Source organism: Saccharomyces eubayanus, chromosome XIV (assembly GCF_001298625.1).
Source record: "Saccharomyces eubayanus strain FM1318 chromosome XIV, whole genome shotgun sequence".
Lineage (NCBI taxonomy): Eukaryota > Fungi > Ascomycota > Saccharomycetes > Saccharomycetales > Saccharomycetaceae > Saccharomyces > Saccharomyces eubayanus.
In genome coordinates this window covers 485236-510735 of record NC_030973.1, presented here as the reverse complement: position 1 = coordinate 510735, position 25500 = coordinate 485236, and the positions used below count along the sequence as shown (strand labels likewise).

Genomic DNA, 25500 nt, shown 5'->3' with positions numbered 1-25500 from the left:
TTTATAGTAAGAGTTCATTTGTTCCCTTTGGGATTTGAAGCAACTGTTCGTAAGCCAATTACTCACTTCTCTGTAAGTATTGTTTGGAATATGCGTAAGCGGTTTCGGTCCGTCGTAGGTTATTCAGTTCACTCATACTAATAAATAATATGGGAAAAAAAGTCCACCAACAGTATCGAAGTTATTTAAAAGAAGTAAAAGTGAATCACACATACCCTGAATTAATCAGAAATGTTTCCCTAGTGGCACTATTTGTGTTACGGATAAAAAATTATCATGCTTTTTAAGAGTTGCGTTCATAAGTGCAATGTTACAATATTGGAACCCCTGGATTGGCAAGTTATCTTGTTAATTGCAGGGGTAACATCACAAGAGAAGCAAAGATGCTGACCACCATTGAATTATCAATTATGCTCGATATATCCTGCCTAAATTATATTAGCATTTGGCATCTCTTGCACGTTCGTAAACTATGATACTTTATTACAACACATATGAGAGCATGTACTTTAACATTAATAAATTAATCTCTATGGGCCAACCAGTTTTTGAACGGCTTCTTGAAGGGATAGGCTTYCGAGGCAAATTGAATATAGAACCCGCAATATGTCCAGCAGAGACGCTTCTTTGACTCCTCTCAAAGCAATAGTCATAGACGACCCTCCGTTGAGACAGGCACCAGAACCATTTGATGATGATTCAGCATACGATCCACGTCTACCCATTGCTATTGATTTTGGGTCCAGCAAATTAAGAGCTGGGTTTGTCAATCAAGCTGCCCCCACCCATATCTTTCCTAATGTTCTAACCAAATTCAGAGATAGAAAATTAAACAAAAATTTCACTTTTGTTGGTAATGACACTTTGTTAGACCAAGCTGTTCGTTCGCAATCTAGAAGTCCATTTGATGGACCCTTCGTGACTAATTGGAATTTCACGGAGGAAATCATGGATTACACCTTCCATCATTTAGGCGTATCGCCAAATAATGGAATTTGTAATCCTATATTGCTTACCGAGAGGATGGCCACCGTTCAATCACAAAGAGCGAATTGGTACCAGCTCATGTTTGAAACATACAACGTTCCAGGCGTTACTTTTGGAATAGACAGTTTGTATGGTTTTTATAACCAAAATACAAGCGGAAACAAGACAGGCTTAGTCATTGATTGTGGCCATGAGGATACTAATGTAATTCCCGTAGTCGATGGTACAGGTGTCTTAACAGACGCAAAGAGGATCAACTGGGGTGGCCGTCAGGCAGTCGACTATTTAAGCGATCTAATGGCTCTGAAATATCCATACTTTCCAACAAAGCTATCTTATTTACAGTACGAGACGATGTACCAAGACTATTGTCGCGTTTCACCAAATTATGATGAGGATATCAAAAATATCCTTACTTTAGAGAGTCTAGACACAAACGATGTGGTGGTGGAAGCGCCTTTCACGGAGATTCTTCAGCCTCAAAAGACAGAGGAAGAATTGCGAATTCAAGCCGAAAAGAGAAGAGAAACTGGGAAACGTTTACAAGAACAGGCACGATTGAAAAGAATGGAAAAATTAGTTCAAAAGCAAGAAGAATTCGACTATTTTTCGAAGGTAAGGGATCAGCTAATTGACGAACCTAAAAAGAAAATACTGTCGGTCCTACAAAACGCTGGTTTTGATGACGAACGTGATTTCAAAAAGTATCTTCATGGTTTAGAACAATCTTTGAAAAAGGCCCAAATGGTTGAAGCAGAAGATGATAGCCACTTAGAGGAAATGAATGATGATAAAACAATTYAGAAATTTGAACTACTTGATATCGCAGACGAAAACCTGACTGAAGACCAAATAAAGGAAAAAAGAAAACAAAGATTTTTGAAGGCCAGTCAGGATGCTAGACAAAAAGCTAGGGAGGAAAAAGAAAGGGTCGCTAAAGAAGAAGAGGAGAAAAGACTAAAAGAGCAGCAATGGCGTCAAACGGATCTAAATGGTTGGATAAAGGACAAAAGATTGAAGCTTAATAAACTAATAAAGAGAAGAAAAGAAAAGTTAAAGTTACGTGACGAAATGAAGGACAGAAAGTCTCAAGTTTCTCAAAACAGAATGAAAAATTTAGCTTCATTGGCGGAGGATAATGTGAAACAAGGCACTAAACGCAGCAGACACCAAACCACTATAGACAATGATCCAAATGATACTTTTGGTGCTAATGATGAGGATTGGCTCATATATACCGATATTACTCAGAATCCAGAAGCTTTTGAAGAAGCCATGGAGGATGAATACAAAGATATTGTAGAACTAGAGGGCTTACTTTTAGAGCATGACCCAAACTTCACTGAAGAAGATACTCTAGAGGCTCAGTATGACTGGAGAAATTCTATACTTCATCTGTTTTTGAGAGGTCCTAGGCCTCACGATAGTGAGAATATTCATGAACAGCACCAAATGCATTTGAATGTGGAACGTATAAGGGTACCTGAAGTCGTTTTCCAACCAACATTGGGTGGACAAGATCAAGCAGGTATCTGTGAACTTTCAGAAACGATTTTACTGAAAAAATTTGGCTCTCAACCAGGCAAATTAAGTTCCACTTCTCTAGACATGGTGAATAATGTATTTATAACAGGTGGCAACTCCAAAGTTCCTGGATTAAGAGAACGTATCGTAAGAGAGTTCACTGAATTTCTGCCCGTTGGTACCAATTTCTCAGTGAACATGTCTTCTGATCCTTCATTAGATGCCTGGAAAGGAATGGCAGCTTTGGCACAGGACAAAGAGGAGTACAAGAAAACAGTAATAAGTAAGAAAGAATATGAGGAGTATGGTCCTGACTACATAAAAGAACATAAACTAGGGAATATGAAGTATTTCGAAGACTAGAAAGAAAGTTAGCTGAAACCAAAATAAATAGGTGAATAGACGAATATGTAATTAAGTACAAGCAAAAACACTTGATGATAACTCTCATGATATTTTTGTCCAAGTGCAGCTACTAGTTGGCTCTATTATTTTTATTGAATTTAGTATACAGTGAGACATATCTGGAAATTGAAACATATATATAGAGGAAAGAATCTATGCTAAGAAGAAGCTGCTACATTCCGTGGAGGCTTATTTTTCATTGGAAGGCTTTTTGGCCTTTGGATTAACACCCTTTTTCAAAAGATTGTTTTTCACAGACTTCTTAATATACTTTTCATCTTCTTCGTTTTCGAAACTAGCGAAATCAGAGTGAATGATACCTTCTTCCAAAGCTTCCTTTCTAGCGGCAAATTCCTTTTCTTTGGCACTTGCTTGGTTATCATCGAACGTAGATGGACCTGTCTTTTGGAATTTGGCAACAAAGAACCCATCGACATTATAAGTATGTGGATAGTATCTTCTTGCTAATTTTACACTAGGATGGAACTTCTTACCTCTGAAACTAGTAAACCCTTCTTTACCGATGGCCAAACCAGTTTCGACTAGTTTGACATTTGGTCTTTTTCTCAATGCGTAATCTACGACAGCTTCATCCTCTTCCACAGCAACAGAACATGTTGAATATACTATTACACCACCATGTTTGGAGTTGCAGTCAACGGAGTCAATAGCGGATAAAAGCAATTGTTTTTGTAGATGTGGAATTTGAATGAAATCTTTCTCGGTACGGGAAACCTTAACAGATTGATCCTTACCAATAACACCAGTACCAGAACATGGGGCATCCAATAAGATTCTATCAAAGCCACCGATAACTTTTGGGAACTCACGAGCATCATAATTACATACAATAGTGTTGGTACAGCCTAGACGGTGGATATTAGCAATTAAAGATTTGGTTCTTGATTTATTGGCATCATTAGCAAAAACACAACCAGTGTTCTTCATCATGGCAGATATGTAGGTGGTCTTACCACCTGGTGCAGCAGCCATATCCAAAATACGTTCATTTTCATGAGGGTCCAAAGCAATGACTGGTAAAAAGGATGATGCTGCTTGCAAGATATAGTGGCCTGCTAAATATTCTGGGGTAGCACCAATTGGGACCTGGGAATCGAAAATTTGTAAACCAACCTTGGTCCAAGAACCAATAGGTTGTAGATTGACACCTCTATTCACAAGCGTTTGAGCTAAATCTCTTCTTCTAGTCTTTAGCGTATTAGTTCTAATGGTGATTKGTCTAGCGATTTCATTAGCTTCGAAAAACTCCATCGCCTCAGCTGGTGAGAATAAATTAAACAGTTTCTCGGCCAAGAATGGTGTATAACCAAAATATTCACAGATATCTTTTAGAAGCCTGTCAACGTATTCCGCTCTGGATCTGCCTTCTGCGCCGAGGGTCTTGAAATTTTCCAAGACCTTGACAATTTCGATCATTCTTGTTCTGGTAGAGGTTAAATTAGGAGGTTCTTGAGCCATCATTTCTTCTTGTTCTTCGGTTGGCAAGACATCAGCTCTTGGTTGCATTTGTTCAGCTTCCACTAATTCCATTTCGGCTTCTTCAGCTTCTTCAGCCTCTTCTTCATCCAATTTCTTGGAGAGAGCTTCCATGTTTTGTGCATTTAATTCTTCAAGATCACCTTCGTCATTATCGTCATCTGAGAATATTGGGTGAGCCTCGTCACCTTCGTCTTCATCGTAATCATATTCTTGTTCCAAGTCAAACTCATCTTTTAGCTCTTCATCATCAGATCCTGCTTCAGCAGCGTCTTCGTCATCGTCAAACAATGATTTTCTGGCCTTAGACAKAGCTTCAAGATCAACTTCTGGCAAGTTTTTGTCTTCTTCGACAACCTCTTCTTCTTGTTTTCTGGATTTCTTGAATGGCTTCGATCTCTTCTTTTTTCTATCGGAAACTTCATCACCTTGAGTGGCAGAAGGTCTCTTTCCTTTTTCTAACTTTCTATTAGCCTTTTTGTCCTTTTTAGCTTGGAATTCCTCCAAAGTTGGTGGAGCGGCTTGCTTGTTCTTATGACGTCTGCTACCCATTTTCTGTTATGTTTATAGATTCTGCTGATATTGACCTACACAAAAAAACTTCCGCTAGAATTGCAAATCCGTATATACATGATAGCTGCAACTGTATCTGGTAGCTAAGCTCATCTTAAAATTATTCTCGCGATGAGGTGAAAAAAAATTTTTCAAACACGTCGAAACTGGGTAACGATTTTAGAAAATCTGAAAAATTTAAATTGAAAAATCGATGAGATCTATAATAACAACAGGAATTAACGGTGGCTCCTTCTGTAGATTGAGTTTTATTTGTTGAAAAAGTGGGCGCATTATCTACATCACACTAAGCAATGGAACCGTTGACGACTATAGACTTTAATCAACACGTCATTGTGCGGTTGCCGTCCAAAAACTACAAGATAGTGGAACTGAAGCCCAATACTTCTATATCATTGGGGAAATTTGGTGCCTTCGAAGTAAACGACATTATCGGATATCCATTTGGTTTAACATTTGAAATATTCTATGACAATGAAGATTCTACTGCCGTTGAGAAAACAGATTCCAAGTCAAAAAACAAAATTCCAATCGGGAAGGTAAGGTTACTGTCACAAGAGGTTGAGGATGAAAGCAATGATAAAGATGACAGTCATAGTGAACCGCCATTGTCTACTAAGGAGAAATCAGTCTCTGTTGAATTATCTAACATTAACAGTAGTGCCACCAATCAGAATTTGGTTAACATGGGTAGTAAGGCTCAAGAGTTAACCATCGGAGAAATCGAACAAATGAAACAAGAATCTTTATCTAGTAAAGAAATCATTGACAAGATTATCAAGTCTCACAAAAGCTTCCATAACAAGACCGTATATTCTCAAGAAAAATATCTTAACAGAAAGAAGCAAAAATTCGCAAAATATTTCACGGTTGAGTATTTGAGTAGTTCTAACCTTCTACAGTTCTTAATTGATAAAGGCGATATACAGAGAATATTGGATATGTCTCAAGAATCAATGGGAATGTTATTAAACCTCGGAAACATTCAACCAAACGGAAACTATCTGTGTATGGATGAAACTGGCGGCTTATTAGTTTATTTCTTGATGGAAAGAATGTTTGGTGGCGATAATGAAAGTAAATCTAAAGGTAAAATTGTTGTCATTCATGAAAACGAACACGCCAACCTGGATCTACTGAAGTTTGCTAATTATTCTGAGAAATTCATCAAGGAACATGTGCATACCATTTCGTTATTAGATTTTTTTGAACCACCCACGCTGGAGGAAATTCAGGAGAGATTCACACCATTGCCTAAAGAAGAAGCACGTGCATTGAAAGGTGGTAAGAAGAATTCATACTATCGTAGACTAAGGTGGTATAACACACAATTACAAGTCATGGATTTAACAGGAAAGTTTTTATACGATGGTCTTGTAGTGGCAACTACATTACATTTACCAACAGTGGTACCGAAGTTAGCCGAGAAGGTTCATGGTTCAAGGCCTATTGTATGTTATGGCCAATTCAAAGAGACCTTGTTGGAACTGGCTCATACTTTATACTCTGATTTGAGGTTTTTAGCGCCATCCATTTTGGAGGTCAGATGTAGACCATACCAAAGCATAAGAGGAAAGTTACATCCCTTAATGACCATGAAAGGTGGTGGTGGATACCTTATGTGGTGTCACAAGGTTATACCTGCCCCTGAACCGATCTCAGAAGCTACGGTGGAAGTCGAGTCTACCAGTGCTGCTATTGGAGAACACGATGCTAAAAAGCAAAAAGTATAGATGCCGGTAAAACGTTTGAATTCACAGCGTACCTGTCTGTAAATGTATAGATATGTAAGTATATATATCTACTTAGCTCCAGTCTCAGTAGTTGCAAGATGCTTCAATGTCCCAAAATTTTCAAAGAGCGGAAGTAACCTGGCTCCTTTGGAGTTGTTTTTGAACCCATATACAACCCTTGGTTTACCATTAGAGTCATATTTCAAGCCGATGGACCAACTTTGGCTCAGCTTAGAATCGCTTTTAATACGAGTTTCTACATAATCAAACTGACCAGTATCGCCAATCTCATAAAAGAAGGAATCGGTTTTTGATAGCCAGTGTTCTACTAGATTTTGATAAAATTCAAGCTCACCCACTAGTGCTAGTTTCGGTTCGAACAGCCTTACAGAGGTCTTGACATCTCTGTTAAAATCACGCTTTCGAATATAGGGAGGATTGCCAGTAAGTATGTCTATATGAAGTGGAGGGACATTGCTAGGGGTTGAAGTTAATATATTTCGTTGTATAAGCCTGCCTTTGCCCACTTTGTTCTTTAGTATATTTAGTTTGACCAAGTCAATCGCTTTCTTCGAGATATCAATGGCTGTGAAGGTAGAATTCGGTATACCATGATTCAAAGCAAGAGCAATACACCCTGTTCCAGTACAGGTATCACAAATATGCAAAGGAGTCTCATGGTTGAAGAGTGTTGAATTGTTTATAGTTGTTATTAGCTCCATCACCCATTCCTCAGTTTCCCATCTTGGTATAAGAACACCTGGCTTACAGATAATGTCCAAAGTACCAAATGGTTGCGAACCCAAGATGTACTGTAATGGGACATGGTTGTATCTCTGTAAACAGGCCCACAGGATGGATTTTTCTGGAGGCAGTTCTTCACTAAGCCATTTGTACTCGAGTGTGGCTTGTTGGAGACTTCTACACTCAGGGAGCAAAAGGTGCAAGCCGGGCCGTATACTCGAGGCCTTTTTTAGCAGCGATGGAGATATTCGAGGCATTGCAATCTTCTTTGCCGGCTTTTTTTAGCTTATTTCATCTAAGCAGGCTCTGTCCAAGCTTTAAGGGAAAAGGGCCTATTTTGATTATATTTCCAAACACTCAAGCGCTAAATTGCAAAGCCAGGGCAAGACAAAATAGCCTATTCACAGAGAAACTTCCTATACACCGCACTAAGCTAGGCATCTTAAGCATATCCGGCATATGACAGTATATATACGGTGCTGATTACAATCATGTTGCCCACGTGATAGGCACGTGACGAACTTGTTTCGTACTAAGTTATAGAAGGCCATCGAAGAAATAGAAAATTTTTTCATTTCTTGAAAAAAGAAAGAAAAGCTAATAGAGCATCGACAGCACGGAAAGTATTTAATTTGAAGATTGATCCACGTACTTATAAGAAGTGTGTATGACCACTACATTTAAGTATTGACTACGTAATTCTTGTTTAATAGAGAGTACGATTTATCTTTGAAAGTAAAGGTTCTCAAAAAGTCTTTTCCCATACTTCTCAGGTTCGAACAAGCATCTAATTTGATAACTGCTTCATACTTCTTTTTTATTTATTTGTTTCCATATCATTTGATAGAACATTATTAAAAATTTCCCAAGCTGAATTCTACTTCCAATATTAATAACAAACGTCCAAAGATGGTTAAAGAAACTAAATTTTACGATATTCTAGGCGTTTCTGTCACCGCCACCGATGTCGAAATCAAGAAAGCTTATAGAAAGTGCGCGCTAAAATTCCATCCAGATAAGAACCCAAGTGAAGAAGCTGCTGAAAAATTTAAAGAAGCTTCATCTGCATATGAAATCCTATCAGATTCTGAAAAGAGAGAGGTATATGACCAATATGGTGAAGATGGCCTAAGCGGTGCCGGTGGTGCCGGTGGTTTCCCAGGTGGTGGCTTCGGTTTCGGTGACGATATCTTTTCACAATTCTTCGGTGCTGGTGGTGCTCAAAGACCAAAGGGTCCTCAAAGAGGAAGAGATATTAAACATGAAATTTCTGCTTCTCTTGAAGAATTATATAAGGGTAGAACCGCTAAGCTGGCTTTGAACAAACAAATTCTATGTAAAGAATGTGAGGGTCGTGGTGGTAAGAAAGGTGCTGTCAAGAAATGTACTGGCTGTAATGGTCAAGGTATTAAATTCGTGACAAGACAAATGGGCCCAATGATTCAAAGATTCCAAACAGAGTGTGACACTTGTCATGGTACTGGTGATATCGTTGATCCAAAGGACCGTTGTAAATCCTGTAACGGTAAGAAAATCGAAAACGAAAGAAAGATCTTGGAAGTTCATGTTGAGCCAGGTATGAAGGACGGCCAAAAAATCGTCTTCAAGGGTGAAGCAGACCAAGCTCCAGATGTCATCCCAGGTGATGTTGTCTTCCTAGTCTCCGAGAGACCACACAAGCATTTCAAGAGAGATGGTGATGATTTAGTATATGAGGCCGAAATTGATCTATTAACTGCTATCGCTGGTGGTGAATTCGCCTTGGAACATGTTTCTGGTGACTGGTTGAAAGTGGCCATTGTCCCAGGTGAAGTCATTGCCCCAGGTATGCGTAAGGTCATTGAAGGTAAAGGTATGCCAGTTCCAAAATACGGCGGTTATGGTAACTTGATCGTTAAGTTCACCATCAAGTTCCCAGAAAATCATTTCACAACTGAAGAAAACTTGAAACAACTAGAACAAATTCTACCTCCAAGAGCCACTCCAACTATTCCAAAGAAGGCTACGGTAGACGAATGTGTACTCGCAGACTTTGACCCAGCTAAATACAACAGAACACGTGCTTCTAGAGGTGGGGCACATTATGATTCAGATGAAGAAGAACAAGGTGGTGAAGGTGTTCAATGTGCATCTCAATGATTTTATTACTAACATAAAAAAATCACACTATTTACACTTCATTCGTCCATAATACTTTTCACTTCAGAATGCAGTTTTGTAGCTATACATATGTAAAGTAATAACGGTAAGAGCAGTCTACCAAGAAAAAACAAATGGTTTAAAACAAAAATATGAAATCTGCAACGGAAGAATAAGGCATAGAATTTATACAAAAAAGCTTTTAAATATATATTCTCATATATTATAGTACTTTTTTTTTTAACTCGTGATAATATCCAGCCATTGTACACTGACAGAATAAAAAAAGGGATCGAGAAAATAATAAATAAAATGAATAATTGATTAATTTTGAAAAGTACATGAAAGTCTATAGAAGTTATACTTATATCTATATATGCAAAAAACGCGTCTATTGGATTAGGGAATGCAGATTAATGTTTATTTTTAGTGGTTTTTTTAAAAAGTCGTGACGGTAATAGTGATTATGTTTGACGTTTCAGCAATCTGTCATCTCTCCATTTCATACCGTATTTCATTGGAATGAACATCAAGAAGTTAAAGCAAAACACCAACGCACATAAGAATGTGAAGGTACCACCCACAGTCATTGAGGCTTTCATTTTGGCGAAACACCCCATGAAGATGGTACTCAAACTGCATCTAACAAAGTTGAAACAACTACTGGCTGTAGATGATTTGGTTGGATATAAATCCACCAATAACGTAGTTGATGTTGATAGTGTACTCATGGCACAGTATGAACAAACAAATGAAGTGATTAAAACGGACTCGATTCTCCATCCCTTGTCTATACTCCAGCCGAACAAAAGGTATGCTATAACAGCTAAGAAATTTTGGGGTAGAAGACATACTAAACGGACCCTGAACATGTTGATTTCAGCATCTTGTGGAATTAAGCCGTTAGCCTTGTCTTCTTCAAATTTCTTCAACTTTCTCTTAAAGTACATGTCAATGACTCTCCCTGTGAAAAAGGAACCCAATAACCCACCAATACCACCAGGTAGATAACAGACACCAATAATCACCAAACGATAGTTATATGGCCCCACTGATAACCCCGATGAAATAGACGACAGCATCAAAGTCCACATGGCAAATAGCAGCCCTGATGGGAACAAAGACAAAATAATTTCTGGTAGCGCAAGAATTTTCATGGCAGAGGTCAAATCTAGTTTGGGAATAGTGGGATCCAGTGTCTCATAATCCGGATTATCATACCTGAATCTTCTCTTTACAGGGCCCAAAAGGAAAATTGGGGCTCTGTTAATAAACCTTTTAGGTCTGACGGAAAGATTACCTGCGATGGTCCTTTTTGTTTCCGGTAGAATAAGGAATGCAATAATAAAACATGTGCCACAACCAATGGTCAAAAACCAAAAAATAGATCTCCAATCCCACCTTGCGGTCAGGACGGCACCGATAAGACTACCAAAGCATTGGCCAAGTAAGACGAACCCAGATGTGGCACCGACAAAAGTACCTCGTTCATGCTTTAAAGTGAAATCCCCGACAACTCCGGAACTAATAGCGATTGTGGGAGAAATACCAATACTCTGGATACATCTCAAAAACATGATAACACCGTATGATGGAGCACGTGCTAGCCCAATGGATGCCACAACATACACTAACATACCACCTAGAATGATAGGTCTACGACCATAACAATCTGCTAGCCCACCGCAAACCGTGGGTGCTATACCTTGAAACATTAAATACACAACCACGGTTATGTTGATCATGTTTTCATCCACATTGAACTCCTTCTCTAATTGTCTTAAGGCAGGATAATAGATCGGAGACCCCAATGAAGACCAAAATCCGCACATGGTTAGGACTGCTACCATCCCCCATTTCTGACCGTAACTTAGCAACGTGTATGGTGCACCCGTTTCGGCGGTTATTGGTTGCGAGTGATCTAGTTTGTCGTCGCCGGAGTGAGAAGAGGTCTCGGATTCCAAGTCGCCTTCTATTTCTCTTGTGGTGGCTTTAGACAAAGTCCCATGAGCGTTGACATATCCATCTTCGAAATTGAGCTTTTCACTTTTCATCTCATCACGAGGTCTGGTATACTCCCTCGTTAGGTGCTGCTCATTGTGTGTGGGGTACATTTCGATGTCCTCTGTATATATACTGTTACTTCGTGACATTGCCGCTTTCTCTTTTTTCTATACTATTGGGCTAAGGGCCTCGAGGAACGAAATATATGTGTATTTCTATATCTCTTGTGAATTATAGAATAAGTGAGCTAGGAACTAACGGTTATGAACTAAAGAAGCCCGTAAATGGTAGAAAAGAGAACGTATATATAACCCTTGATAAAGTCTATACTTTACATTTTAATAAAAGTGATCAACCGCATTTTGACATCGCTCTCGATGAGGGCAAAAGAACTTTCTTTTTCTTTTGTCCTAAAGTGCCCGCAACTTCCCGGTACCAAGAAAAAGAAAAAGCGCGAAAACCCTCTGTCAGTAGAAACAATGTAGGATGAAGGCACTTTGCGGAACAAAGTGTAGCGTATTCTCCCGGGTGACGTGCTTATTTTTCCGACGTCGGAACAAATCGTGGAGATTTTCTCCGGTCCGGAGCGGGTAATGTACCGTTTTTCTCCGATGCATGGAGTTCCCGAGTCATAACGGGTCCTTTTGTTTCGTGTTTATTACCTTCGCCGTATGAATCATTAGGTGCAAGACGCGGCACGGTGGTGTCGGATTGAATTGAGTGAGTTCTGAGAACCGTAATCATCGAGCGGCTCCATCTATTGCTTTTTTAGCGCCTCGCCGTCCCTCCTTATTGCGAAATGTTGGCGGGCTCGAGAAAATCGCCGTGGATTTCGAATGGCACTGTTCTATGAGAGAAAAGGAAGGAAGGAGCTTGTGAATTGGCATACAAATCTTGAAATGCAGGTTATATAGTAGATAAGAAAGAGATTTGCGATATATGGGTTTTTGCAACTGTCTTTAATATTACAAAGGACTCTATGTCTTTGAAACGATAAATAAAAAAAATAAAAATAAGGTGAAAAAAAAAACCGGATAGTAAGATCCAGATGTGTATGTAAAAAACATTAATGATACAATCAACTTTACTTGGACAAAGGCGATGCTGGGATCAAGATCAGTTGTATAGAACAAATTTAGCCTGGCCGGAGGTGACGGAGACAGTACATCCATCCGCACCACCGCTGAAACTACCGTTTTCGTAGATACATTCACCAATGACAGTAGAGTCATCAGCGGCGACAATCTTGACGTTGTAGTTCAATGCGTCACCGTTGTTAGGGTTAGGAATCAAAGACAAGTACGTGACACCATCAGAGGAACCAGCACCAAAGTTCAATGGGGCCCAGTTACCGACGCCTGAGCCTGAAGTGCCCCAAACACAACCGTCTTCGACAGATACGCCGGCGTTGTTGACGTAGTATTGAGCGGATGTCTTCATTCCTTGCCAAGTGTAGTAGGTATCTTGGTCAACGACAGTCAAGGGCAAAGAATCACCGGCTTGGACGTAGGCTGGGATCACCATGTTTTCGGTACCTGGGTAATCGGTTCTACAAATGGCAACATCTTCGCTCAATTCAGAGACGATGTAGGCCGCATCAACACCCCATTCACACAAGTAGTCGGTGTCGGTGTTGGAACGGTACAAGTAGCCATTCTTACATAGCAAACCACCCATTGATCTTCCATCAGAGGGTTGATCGGAAGGCCATTGTGTCTTAGACATGCCCGGTTGACAAGCGTAAGAGCAGTAAGAGCCTTCCTTACATGAGCCACCAGTAGAAGTGTCAGTGTTTTCAATACCGGACCAGCCACCTTCGCCTAACCAGTTAATGGGAATAACACCTTGACCAGATGGGAATTGGCTACAGGCAATGGTACCGTCTTGGAATTTTTCATTGGGACCTGAGAAGTTAGCCAAGTCACCGTATATGCTGCTGGTTCCGCTTGAAGAAGTAGTCGAGGCTGTTGTAGTCGCGCCGACTGAAGTGGTAGAGGAAGTGGTGGAGGTTTCTTGAGAGGTTGATGTTGCTGGGGTGGAAGAGGAAGTAAGGGTGGTGGTGTGTGCTTTTTTAGCAGTTGCGGAAGAAGAAGAAGAAGATTTGGCCTCGGTAGAAGATGTAACAGCGGAAGATTCTGGAACCAAGGTAGTGGTTGAAGAAACCGCAGAAGAAGTCCCAGTGACAGTAGGGGTGACGGTTTGGCCATTGGAATCGACGATGACGGTTTCGTAAACGTAGGTGACAGCGACGGCTCTCTTGTGCTGGTGAGATCCGTGGGCAGTGGTAGTGCAATCGGATCCAATCTCCGCCGCGTATGGTAAAGCGGAAACAATAGTGTTAGAACCGATCAATGAAGCGACGGTCAAAGCAGTAGCAGATAGTTTCATTTGTAAATCACTAAGAAAGAAAAAAAAAATTAAATGAATAAAAGTTAGTAAAACAATTTCATTACGAGGGGGTGGCTTGTCCTGTGTTCAGCTTGACACAATTTCAATTAATCGTTACTGCCCTGATGTACACAGTGGCTGTAATTTAGTCACAGAGCATATCTCGAGAATCAGAAAAAAATACACTTCGCGCTGTAAATCCACCTTGCGGAAAAAGAAAAAAACCGTGTAGAAAAATAACGGGCGTGTAAAGATATGCTTTATTCTGGAAAAAATGACGATGCGCCGAAACGTAAAAAAAAAGAAAGTACAACGATTGCGTAATCGGATAACATCGTTCAGCCTTGGCGACGTTGCGGAAAAATTGAAGAACTGAAGAACTTAAGACAGCGATAAAACTTGGACATACGGTTTGTTGGATGGTAATAATCAATTCTTAAAGGAGTGTGGAATAGTTGGAATGGTTTACTTTTTTAAAAGGAGTGTAAAGTAGTTGGATAGTAATAAAGGAATGAACTATTTCTTTTTCAGGCAATAGGTGATACTGTGATTATTTCTAATACGGTGAGGTTTTTACTTGGAGTGATAATTGGTTATTATATTCTTGGTAATATGTATTTAAATAGAAGAAAAAAAGCATTACTGGTGGAGGGGGGTGCGAGAGAAAAAGAAGATCTGGAAAAGTGATAGTTTATAAACATCACGCGGTGCGATTTTCTCTCGCTGACCTTTGTTGTACTTTTGTTTACATTTGCTGTGAAAAAATGCCGTCGTTTACGCCCCGAAAGAGAAAAAAAACTCATTTGCCCAGTTTTAAGCCAGCACATTGGCCGGGTAACCATCCGTGTTTATTTTTATTTCACTTTTTAGCTGCGCATTTTCCCAAAAGGCATTTAATTTAATGATATAAGTTACATTGGTCCAAGAGCAAGGCAAGAGAGGCTGAAAATAAGGAGAAAAAGAAGCCATTTGGAGCGTGAAAGAGAATATTTATTGTTTTTTGAGTGTTTTCATTCTGTACCAAAAAATATGCAATAAGCGTTGATGAGAAGTAAAACAAAAGCAATTTGAGGAAAACGTAAAGTGGCTCTTTATTTCAATGAGCACTAGCAACGTTTCCCCCTTGGCGGTATTCTTCACAGAACCCACCAATTCATCGTTGGATGTCCAACGATGAAAAACCTCGGTCTTTACATAACACTAAATAGAAAGATAGATAGGGGTAGTATACATATTAAAGCACACCGTAGTGCTGAAATGCCTCTTTTTTTTTCCGTTTACATGTCTTCGGTAATGAAACCCTTGTGGGAAACGTAGATACCATCCAAAAACTTACGGATATCCTTGTTTCTGACACGACAGATTTGTTGCAAATCGGCGGCGTTTTGGGAAACATCTTCGACGGAGTTACCAGACAAGACAATTTCGTCTTTGACGTTGGTGGAGAATTCGATGGCAACACCATCTCTGACTGGGACGTTTCTGATTTTCTTGTCACCCAAGAAGTTTCTGATTTCGATGAACTTAGCACCTTCCTTTTCAATGATGTTGACATTGATTGGGAAATGCGCGTAAACGTATCTCATCTTGTACTTGTAACCCTTAGTGACACCAGTGATCATGTTGTCAACCAAAGACTTGACAGTTCTCAAAGCAGCTACGTGCTTTCTGTCACCGTTGTGGACAGCAACCTTAATCAATTGATTGTTGATTCTGTTGAAAGTAACATCAATGTGCTTCAAGTTCTTGTTCAAAGTACCTCTTGGGCCGGTAACTCTGATAACTCTTGATTTAATGTTGACAGTGACACCTTCTGGGACGTCGATTTGTTGTTCAGTTTGAATGTACTTCATCTTTATGGCTTAGTTGAGTTGTTGTTGCTTTAAGGAAAAGTCTAGAATAAAATTTATCAATATTGAAAGGAGAGGGAAAGAGAAATAGTTGCAAAATAATCTTTTTCAAATTTGTCGGCCGTTTAAATAATTTTTCAGTTTTTCTGCGTCGCTTTGAAAAGCAACAAAAAAAATGTTTTTTCTTTGGTAACGAAAACTGGACGAAAAAAAATTCACACTAATTGAGTTTTATGCCAGAAATCAGTACACCACATGACTCCAGACGTCGCATACAAATAGACTAATGCGTACGCCAAGCCATTGCATATTCGGATCCCTGTAGCTCTTGGTAAGCACAGCTCGCGGTGTGTATACATAGGTGACTTGTTTCTTGCAGCGGCAAGCTGTGTGTTCTTTTAGGAGAGATGTGCGAGTTTGATTACATCGTTTGCTACAATCTTCTTGTCACGCTTGATACACTATCTTGAGATTGCTGCTGAGCTCAGTTCAAAACCTTCCACTAAGTGGGTACATAAACTACTACGGGGTGAGTGGCCCTCCCCTTGCTTTATTTTTACACATGGGTGACAAATTCACGTATATTCTTGTCCTCTTCTTTTTTTACTTTACAACTTCGGACTTTCAAAAAAAAGGAAACAATGCATTAAGGGCAAAACATAAAGAAAAAAAGAGTATATTTGAAGAGCTAAACAAAGGATCTTACAAATTGCTCCGAACATCAACACTAAGAAAAAACAAGGCTCCTTTACCTTGCAAAAGTCTATTCACATACATACATACATACGTACATAATCTTGACAAGGCCGACTACGGTTGCAGAAGTAGCACTTAAATGACAAGTCTAAACGATTATGTCAAACTTCTCTCACAGCTGCCTCTGCAAGGCCGCATCAACGGGCCGCACACAGTGCTTTCGATTGCAGCCCATGCTTATCCCTCTTGGAATTGTAATGTAAAGCTTGGTGGCCTGTTCTTGCTTCCGTCTGCGTCCACAGTCGTTCCTTCAACATCAGTGATGACCTGGCCGACCCTGCCTTAGAACCATCCGCACAACATCACCGAAAATCTTCCGTTTCGCCAATAAAAGAGGGAAAAAAATTCGCTCGCCCTGTGCCCATTTGGATTTTCCTTGGTAAATTGGTAAATAAAGAAAAAAAATACTTATGTTTCCGCACTTCTAAAGGTAAACAAACAAGTTACATACACTGGATCATTGCATTTCTGCACCGCTAATAACCCTACTCACAAGTCTCATTCCGCCGAATCGAAACCCAATAGACAGGATCGCATCAAGGAACCAAAGACCAGGGAATTTTGCAAGGTTAACTTCCCGATCAACCTCGCATAAGACGTGACTATTGTTTGAAAATATTATCCGATCCGATACGCACATCCTTTACATATTTTTTTGATAGGTCTTTATCGATGCCCAAGAAATGTCAAACAGAAATTTTAACGAGATGAACGAACTGAACATGACCAACACAAATTATGGCAACACAAAATATACCGCTCAGCAGCATCAAGGCGTAGTGAATGCCATCATCTCTTCGCTTACAGCCCCGGACCAGCCCACCACTGTGTCTTTACAATACTCTAACGACAAGAATATGGCCACTGAAATACAAGCTTATGCTAAACTATCTGGGCCCACTTGGACATACTACGTGAAAGAATTAGAGGTTTCTATAGGCAGAAACACGGAGCCTATGAGCAACCCACTACAGGAAAATTCAGAGGGCGTGAAGAACTCGTACCGAGTGAATATTGATCTTGGACCAGCAAAAGTCGTTTCTAGGAAACACGCCATAATAAAATACAACATGAACATTGGCGGTTGGGAATTACACATATTGGGTCGCAACGGTGCTAAAGTCAATTTTCAAAGAGCCCACAATGGACCCAATAATCCACCCATTAGATTGTCTTCAGGGACTTTATTAGACATAGGCGGCACACAAATGATGTTTATCCTGCCCGATAGTGACCCAGTGATTGCTCCCATATGTATGGAGCATTTGATGCCTAACCTGATAAGTATGTACGGGTTGGATGGTAACAACAATCCTTTACTAAGAGACATCATCAAACAATCAAACTATGCTAAACAAAAACAATTCACTTCTAATCAACAAATCAAAGGGTTCAAGCTTTACGGAAGTGGTACTAATGTTCCCTTTGGCAACGGAACAAACTTGGGATCTAACGAGCAAGGTGTCTTCAACAACGGTAACAACAAGAACAAAAACGGTTATTTCACATCGACGGATCCAGGTTACGCAGCATCTGCAACGGCTGATACCGTCAATCAACCATCCGGATCACCACAGGGGCCTTCAAATACAATCATCGCTGCAAACTTTGTTGATTCATACAAATCAGCAAATGCTTATCCTCAAGCGTTAGATTTCACTTCCGATTTGTCCCATGATGAAAACAGAAACGTGAAACCACCCCATTCATACGCGACCATGATTACACAGGCCATACTGTCAGCCGCGGAGGGCGTCATTTCATTAGCCGACATTTACAGATACATCTCTTCGAATTATGCCTATTACCGGTTTGCAAAATCCGGCTGGCAAAATTCCATTAGACACAATTTGTCATTAAACAAGGCATTCGAAAAAGTTCCTAGAAGACCAAATGAACCAGGTAAAGGCATGAAATGGAGAATTAGTGAATCTTATCAGCAGGAATTTTTGAATAAATGGAATACAGGTAAGGTGGGGAAAATAAGACGTGGATCCTCAGTGGCAAGGCAGTTACAACTACATATGGCCAAATTTAACACTTTACCCATGGAAATGGATTATAGGTTGTCACTCAACATGACGCAGCCGCCGAAACGACAACTGCAATCTCACAATATTTTAGAACCATCCAGCAATAACGTTGTAGGAGGGTTCGTACCACATATACCGTCTCAAACAGCTCTCCCCCCACCGTCACAACCACAACCTCTTATACCACAGCAGCCGTCACCACAACCACCGCAACAACGCCAAGACATTCAGTTTACATTTACCGATCCGCAAAATCGAAATACAGCACTCGCAAGACCCATCAAGACACCGCGATTACAAAATACAAGCTCAAACTCAAATTCCTTAAATGTCTATAAGGAAACACTCCACCCGCCTGTAGTATCGATAGCACAAATGAATAGACAATCTCCAAACAATGCTCTAGTCTCCTTCACTAATGCATGCGCTACTTCCAAAGTAATACACAACAACAACGATAGCACAAGCAATCTGACGGATAATAGCACCAGCAGTAAAATGATTCTACCTGCGATTTCTACGTCTTTGCTAGACGAAAATAGTAATTCAGAACCAACAACGACCGCATCATCCGGGAATTCTAACCTAGCACCCCATTCTGGCACAACAACGTCGTCACTCGCACCAAACAACCTTCACCTTTCCCAACCTTATGACACACTACTACGGTCTCCTACTAAAGCATTTCATATTACGGCAATGGAAGCATATACACCAGAGAGAGGAAGCGCTAATCGGAATAGATCACCCCTCCATAGTAACAATATCAATAACAACAACAACAACATCAACAACAACAACAACATCATCAACAACAACAACAACAGCAATCTGAACAATTCTAACTTACAAACTAATGGAACGGAGAACAAACACTCAGGCTCCATATTGGATTCTAATGTGTTGAAGAACATGGAATCAAACAATGACAATAGACGGCTTACTCCATCTACAAACAAGTCACAAAGCATAAAAAGTTCCCCTGGTGTTTGGAATCTCTTGCAATTTAGCTCTGTGAACAACACACCCGCTACTAATACCGTAAGCAATAAGAAGGGACTTCCCACAAATCAAGATATCAAAAGTGCTGATGAGGAGAACGCTCCTTCTGAAAAGGATTCAGACACAAACTCAAATGACTTGGAGATAAAAGATGTTAACTCTTCGCCTTTGAAGAACCAAGGTGGAGGTGCCGCGAATGCCAAGGAACTAATATTAGATACAGATGGTGCAAAGATCAGTATTATCAATAACTAAAGCAAACAAGTAAGAGAGAGTAACGGAAACCGAACGAGCAAACGACATGATCAAAGCTCACTTCACTCATCTCTCATCTATAGAACACCTTTTCTGGTGCTCTTTTGTCAATTAGATTAAAACTAAGAAATACATATCCCGCATTATTTCATATACTATATTTATTCGCATGCATTTTTTCCTCTTTTCTTTTCATAATTAATTACTAAATTGACGAGTACCTGTAAGATTTCCCACACCTCTTTCTCTGCCCAATGGATGATGATACCACTGATTGTATTGATCTTATATTCTCATACCACTTTTTCTCAAATGAGATTCAAACACCCGTACATATATATGGAGACCCAGACCCAATAGAGATCGAAATTATTTCAAGTTTGTTTTTTCAGAAAGAAAAAGTGGGCAAATTTTGAACTGTTTACAAGGCGGGCCGAGGCAAGCTGTCTTACCTCCCACAAGGCTCTCCGCAGCCCGTACCTTGCCGCGACAGCGTCCGTTGGGCCTCACCCAGGGATTACTCTTCCCTGTAGTCCTTGTAACACTCTGGCGGCGTAGGTCGATTGGTATCATTCTGTAGGCGGGAGCCTCATCTCTCTGGCGGAGAATCCCTTCCACGGGCAGCAGCAACATCGAATTCTGGAAAATTAATCTGATATTGGCGTAACTGATTTCCGAAACTATAATACTTGAGGATATTGGACTGATTACACTCTATTCAAGGTATTACACAACCAATCAACCATAAAAGATGTCTCAACCAGTCGTTGTTATTGATGGTACGTAAAGATTTTAGACTCGAATGAACGAAGTTGAATAAACAGATGAAGAGAGCTACGAAAACCGATATAGAGTACGAAAATTTAGGCGTGATATATTCCAACAACAAATGTCGCAAACACGTCGTGAGATCAACTACCACTGAATGCATTAAGATTATTGAAAGAAAAAACCAGAGAGGAAACTTTGAAACACGAATCCAAGTCGAACACTCACAACTCCTCGATTGATAGACTTACACTACTATGTACAGAGCTTTTAATCTGCAAATAACTAGCATCAGAAGATGGTTCCCATAAAGCCCAAGGGCGCGTCACGTTAAGATAAACCAAAAAACTCTAATTGGTGTTTCGGCTCCAGTTGTATTCAATTTTATTTTGAAAAGAAAACAAATAATAAAACAAGCTCATCATTTACTAACATACTTCCCCCCCTTTTTTTATTATAGCTAAGGATCATTTGATGGGTCGTTTGGCCTCCACTATTGCCAAGCAACTATTGAACGGTCAAAAGATTGTTGTCGTCAGAACTGAAGCTTTGAACATTTCTGGTGAATTTTTCAGAAACAAGTTAAAGTACCACGACTACTTGAGAAAGGCTACTCGTTTCAACAAGACCCGTGGTCCATTCCATTTCAGAGCTCCATCTAGAATTCTTTACAAGGCTATCCGTGGTATGGTTTCCCACAAGACCGCTCGTGGTAAGGCTGCCATGGAACGTTTAAAGGTCTTTGAAGGTATCCCACCTCCATACGACAAGAAGAAGAGAGTTGTTGTTCCTCAAGCTTTGAGAGTTTTGAGATTGAAGCCAGGTAGAAAGTTCACCACTTTGGCTAAATTATCCTCTTCTGTTGGTTGGAAATACGAAGACGTTGTTGCCAAATTAGAAGACAAGAGAAAGGTTTCATCCGCTGAATACTACGCTAAGAAGAGAGCTTTCGCCAAGAAGGTCTCCGCTGCCTCTGCTGCTGCTTCTGAATCCGACGTTGCTAAGCAATTAGCTTCTTTCGGTTACTAAATTTCATGAAATAGTTTGTAATCAATCTTACTTTTTATTTTTTGCAAAACAACAAAACCACCCTACATTTTTAGTTATTTTTATTTATTTTGTTTCACATTTTAAATAATAATCAATAACAGATAAATAAACATATTAAAACACTGGTATAAATTCTAATTGATCAGATTTTTTCTGACAAACCCGCAGCATGCAACTGAACAAATAGCAGCGGGAAGATATTATAATGTATCTATTCTTTGTTTTAACACTTTTATTTTGGAGAAGCAAAATGATATAGGATAACATTAATGTTGTTTTAAGAAATTCTTATATTTAATATATATGTAGTTATATACATGACAATGTTGTTTTATTTGCAATAATGATCAAATAATCCGAAAATTGGAGGATGGAAAATATTGGCTCTATGATTATTTATAAGCAACTTTCCCTTTCCAACCAAGTCGTACCGAGCCTTCGTGTTTAAACACTTGGCAATGGGGACAACAAGTTAAGGAAGTTTGGTCTGTTGGGTGTGTGAGCCCAACCCAAATATAAAACAAATGGAATCCAGCCATAATGTGCTACATTATGAGTCAAAGTTAAGATTCTGGAAATACGTTCTTTGGATTCATCGCTTAGAATGAAAGATGGTAGAAAATTCATTATAGATTCAGTAGTGTGTATTGTTGGTGATTCCGGAGTATGAGAGACGCTACCAGTGCAAACTTTTGATTACTGCTATTTATTATAGACCACTTTCTTGCTCCTTTGTTAATTTCAGCCTAATTCAAGTGAGACGAAAAAACAAAGCCGTTGGCGTCCGTTGGACGTGATGTAAATACCGATCTGAAATAAAACAAATATAAAAGTCAGACAAGCGAAGAGTTTCAATATATTGTATACGTATGTGAGTGTGTTTTTTTCTTCTTTATATACAATTAACAAAAATCAGGGGTTTCTCTAAGATACGTATTCAAAAAAACAATTATAACCTCATAATAGCATTTCCAAAGGATTCTCAACGACAGTTTTCAATTCTTTCATGAACTCAGCACCTCTAGCGCCGTCAATGGTTCTATGGTCAAAGGTCCCTGTTATAGTAACTTGGTTGTCAAAGGAGAACCCGTTTTCTGCGGTGGCGTCTTCCACGGCGACTCTTTCGACCGTAGCGATTGCCAGGATCGTAGATTGTGGTGGGTTGATGATCGAGGTGAACATGTTAACAGCATTGTTCATACCCATGTTGGAGATACAGATGGTGCCGCCTTGGAATTCCTCTGGGGCCAGCTTGTTTATTCTAGCACGCTTAACTAGTTCTTTAATTTCGTTAGAGATTTGCGACAAGCCCTTAGCCTCACAATTCTTAACAATCGGGGTCAACAAACCTGTTGGGGTGGCCACTGCGACAGAGACATCGACGTTCTTAAATTTACGGATGACGTTTTCGTTAGGTAACCAGTAAGCATTAGCGTCTGGCACTCTCTTGGCCGCGACGGTGATGGCCTTGATTAGCAAGTCGTTGATGGATAGTTTGTACTTGTCGTTTGCCGTGGCATTCAAGGATTGTCTCAATTTCAAAAGTTTAGAGACGGATATCTTGGACGAGACGATGTATGATGGGATACCTTGGGTGGATTGCAATAACCGTTCTCCAATGATGCTTCTCATGGTYGAGATTGGGACATCCTCGTATGATGCTGTGGAAGTGCCTGATGGAGCAGCAGCGGCCGCAACCTGTGGAGCGGCAGAAGCAGCCGAAGCAGTAACAGAAGCTCCACCAACGGAAGATTGCTTGGAAGATGTTTCCAGGTATGACTCAATATCAGCCTTCGTGATTCTACCACGGGGGCCTGTGCCCTGAACATCTTTCAAGGCAATACCCTTTTCCAAAGCGATCGTCTTAGCCAGTGGAGAGGCAAAGACTCTACCTTGAGGAGCGGCGGTAGTGCGTTCTTTTGCCTCTGGAGCAGGAGACTTGGCCTTTTCTGATGGCGCATCCTGTTTCTTTGCCCCCTGTGACTCAGCAGGCTGGGCCTTCGTGCTGGTCTTCGCATCCGAGCCTGAGTCCTCCAACTTGAAATCTTTGAAAGCTGCTACGTCGTCCTTGTCTTCCACGTAGACGGCAATGGGCTTGTTGACGGGAATGTCCTTGGTACCCTCCGGGACCAAGATCTTGGCCAAGTAGCCATCTTCTTGGAACTCGAAGTCCATCTGAGCCTTGTCGGTTTCAATCTCAGCAATCACCTCACCGGGGGCCAATTGGTCACCTTCCTTCTTGCTCCAAACGGCCAGATTCCCCTGGGTCATTGTGGGAGACAGCGCGGGCATACCAATGATAGTGTGCGCTGGATACGATGCATAGCATCTCAATTGTAATCTCAATGATCTGGTGAGCACCGAGCTCCTGGATATTCTTGGAAGCACCCTGACAAATGCAGACATGGTACGCTGGTATATGTAGTGTATGCTGGATGATGTGTACAGCAACAAGAACTGGATTCTGCGCTGATAAGGTCACAAGAGCCTCTCTTGTAGCTGTTGTTGGCCGCTTGCCTCGACCTGTTGTTCTTTGCGGAGCGCGGGGGGGCCGGTCACGCTCCACGGTTAGTAAGCGGCGGTGATATACATGAGTCGTACAAGGTATTGCTATTGAGCATGTATGTAATCGTATATATTATTATATGTAGGTGCGTGCAGGGACGGTTACTGGTACCAGTTGTCCAGGGTTCTGAGCGTCTTCCTCCTCGCAGGCTTTCCCACCATTTGCAACTGCAGCTGCCTGGTCTTCTGCGCGGCGTTCTTCCTGCTGTCCATGTATTGCTCTTCCCACTTGATGATGATGCTTTCTCTACTAACGTCGTCCAAGAGGGTCTGGCACGTCTGCCACGAAAACCTCACCATGTTGGCAGGCCACCCCATGAGGCGTGTCTGGTTGCGCCTCAGCCAGGCTACGGTCTTTGGGTCGGAGGGGTAGCCAGAGCCCAGGACCTCATCGGGATCTCTCTTGAGGGATTCGACAAGTATGTCTCTGGTAACTTTGGCGACCACACTGGCCACACTGACCATGCAGTACAGGGAGTCTGCCTTCTTGGCGACCGTGAACTTGATGTCTGGGAAGCGCTGCTCCAGCTTCTTCTGGTAGGACGCTGGCGGTCCGACAGTGTCCACGTACACGTGATCCAGCTTGACGTTCTGCTTCGTCACGCCATCTATCAGAGCCATTGTCACGTCGTGCGCCTGCTCGTTGAGGTTGTAGTTTCTTGTTGGGGGGAACTTGCTCATGCCTCTCGAGATGTCTAGCGGCGTGATGCATGTGGTTGCGTAGCCGATCTGGGTTAGTTCCTCGTTGTCTTCGTACATCTTGGCAAACAGCTTTCTTCTGATGGGGTCAGTCAGCTTTTTGGAGTCGTCAAACTCGTAATTGGGGATCACCGTTTCGTCTTGGTATCTCTGTGTGGAGTATGCTACGGCGTAGACCATGGGTCCCATCACGGGCCCTCTCCCAGCTTCATCGATACCCATTATCACGGGCGAGTCATTCTGTTCTAGGAGCTGTGGCGGGACCGGTGAGAAATAGGATTTGGTGGATTCAGAGTCCAGTGATGGTTCTACCGTGGGAGGGACCATTTTGTAGTGGCAATGCGTATGAGGGTGTCTTTGTCGTCTTGTTTTTTCACGATGTCACCAGTGATTTATATTTACGCATTTATTATTATATGATGAAATTTTCGCGTAACATAATCAATATACTAAAAAAAAAAAGGTATGAAATACTGCATTTGTACAGGATATGTTTTTTATTTACAGAAGCATTGCCTGTTCTCTGCG

The 25500-nt window shown here is 40.8% G+C and overlaps 13 protein-coding genes across 13 annotated transcripts; 5 read left to right on the top strand and 8 right to left on the bottom strand.

Annotated features, from left to right (window-relative positions):
• Window positions 1-606: 606 nt before the first annotated feature.
• ARP5 (actin-related protein ARP5) lies at window positions 607-2874 on the top strand (the record flags this gene model as incomplete). Its single annotated transcript, XM_018367691.1, has 1 exon — window positions 607-2874. The coding sequence occupies one exon, from the start codon at window positions 607-609 to the stop codon at window positions 2872-2874; it is 2268 nt and encodes a 755-aa protein (XP_018219815.1).
• Window positions 2875-3105: 231 nt separating this feature from the next.
• NOP2 (rRNA (cytosine-C5-)-methyltransferase NOP2) lies at window positions 3106-4965 on the bottom strand (the record flags this gene model as incomplete). Its single annotated transcript, XM_018367690.1, has 1 exon — window positions 3106-4965. The coding sequence occupies one exon, from the start codon at window positions 4963-4965 to the stop codon at window positions 3106-3108; it is 1860 nt and encodes a 619-aa protein (XP_018219814.1).
• Window positions 4966-5279: 314 nt separating this feature from the next.
• On the top strand, window positions 5280-6719 carry GCD10 (tRNA 1-methyladenosine methyltransferase subunit GCD10; the record flags this gene model as incomplete). The annotated part of the gene is made up of 1 exon (XM_018367689.1): window positions 5280-6719. The coding sequence occupies one exon, from the start codon at window positions 5280-5282 to the stop codon at window positions 6717-6719; it is 1440 nt and encodes a 479-aa protein (XP_018219813.1).
• A 68-nt stretch (window positions 6720-6787) lies between these two features.
• Window positions 6788-7720, bottom strand: MTQ1 (S-adenosylmethionine-dependent methyltransferase; the record flags this gene model as incomplete). The annotated part of the gene is made up of 1 exon (XM_018367688.1): window positions 6788-7720. One exon carries the CDS (start codon window positions 7718-7720, stop codon window positions 6788-6790), a length of 933 nt encoding a protein of 310 aa, XP_018219812.1.
• A 652-nt stretch (window positions 7721-8372) lies between these two features.
• On the top strand, window positions 8373-9602 carry YDJ1 (type I HSP40 co-chaperone YDJ1; the record flags this gene model as incomplete). The annotated part of the gene is made up of 1 exon (XM_018367687.1): window positions 8373-9602. The coding sequence occupies one exon, from the start codon at window positions 8373-8375 to the stop codon at window positions 9600-9602; it is 1230 nt and encodes a 409-aa protein (XP_018219811.1).
• A 464-nt stretch (window positions 9603-10066) lies between these two features.
• On the bottom strand, window positions 10067-11755 carry AQR1 (Aqr1p; the record flags this gene model as incomplete). Its single annotated transcript, XM_018367686.1, has 1 exon — window positions 10067-11755. One exon carries the CDS (start codon window positions 11753-11755, stop codon window positions 10067-10069), a length of 1689 nt encoding a protein of 562 aa, XP_018219810.1.
• A 967-nt stretch (window positions 11756-12722) lies between these two features.
• SUN4 (putative glucosidase SUN4) lies at window positions 12723-13994 on the bottom strand (the record flags this gene model as incomplete). The annotated part of the gene is made up of 1 exon (XM_018367685.1): window positions 12723-13994. The coding sequence occupies one exon, from the start codon at window positions 13992-13994 to the stop codon at window positions 12723-12725; it is 1272 nt and encodes a 423-aa protein (XP_018219809.1).
• Window positions 13995-15271: 1277 nt separating this feature from the next.
• On the bottom strand, window positions 15272-15847 carry RPL9B (60S ribosomal protein uL6; the record flags this gene model as incomplete). Its single annotated transcript, XM_018367684.1, has 1 exon — window positions 15272-15847. One exon carries the CDS (start codon window positions 15845-15847, stop codon window positions 15272-15274), a length of 576 nt encoding a protein of 191 aa, XP_018219808.1.
• A 1436-nt stretch (window positions 15848-17283) lies between these two features.
• Window positions 17284-19890, top strand: FKH2 (forkhead family transcription factor FKH2; the record flags this gene model as incomplete). Its single annotated transcript, XM_018367683.1, has 1 exon — window positions 17284-19890. One exon carries the CDS (start codon window positions 17284-17286, stop codon window positions 19888-19890), a length of 2607 nt encoding a protein of 868 aa, XP_018219807.1.
• A 1242-nt stretch (window positions 19891-21132) lies between these two features.
• On the top strand, window positions 21133-21687 carry RPL16B (60S ribosomal protein uL13; the record flags this gene model as incomplete). The annotated part of the gene is made up of 1 exon (XM_018367682.1): window positions 21133-21687. One exon carries the CDS (start codon window positions 21133-21135, stop codon window positions 21685-21687), a length of 555 nt encoding a protein of 184 aa, XP_018219806.1.
• Window positions 21688-22152: 465 nt separating this feature from the next.
• On the bottom strand, window positions 22153-22335 carry TOM7 (Tom7p; the record flags this gene model as incomplete). The annotated part of the gene is made up of 1 exon (XM_018367681.1): window positions 22153-22335. The coding sequence occupies one exon, from the start codon at window positions 22333-22335 to the stop codon at window positions 22153-22155; it is 183 nt and encodes a 60-aa protein (XP_018219805.1).
• Window positions 22336-22665: 330 nt separating this feature from the next.
• LAT1 (dihydrolipoyllysine-residue acetyltransferase) lies at window positions 22666-24114 on the bottom strand (the record flags this gene model as incomplete). Its single annotated transcript, XM_018367680.1, has 1 exon — window positions 22666-24114. The coding sequence occupies one exon, from the start codon at window positions 24112-24114 to the stop codon at window positions 22666-22668; it is 1449 nt and encodes a 482-aa protein (XP_018219804.1).
• A 261-nt stretch (window positions 24115-24375) lies between these two features.
• RNH201 (ribonuclease H2 catalytic subunit RNH201) lies at window positions 24376-25299 on the bottom strand (the record flags this gene model as incomplete). Its single annotated transcript, XM_018367679.1, has 1 exon — window positions 24376-25299. The coding sequence occupies one exon, from the start codon at window positions 25297-25299 to the stop codon at window positions 24376-24378; it is 924 nt and encodes a 307-aa protein (XP_018219803.1).
• Window positions 25300-25500: the final 201 nt, after the last annotated feature.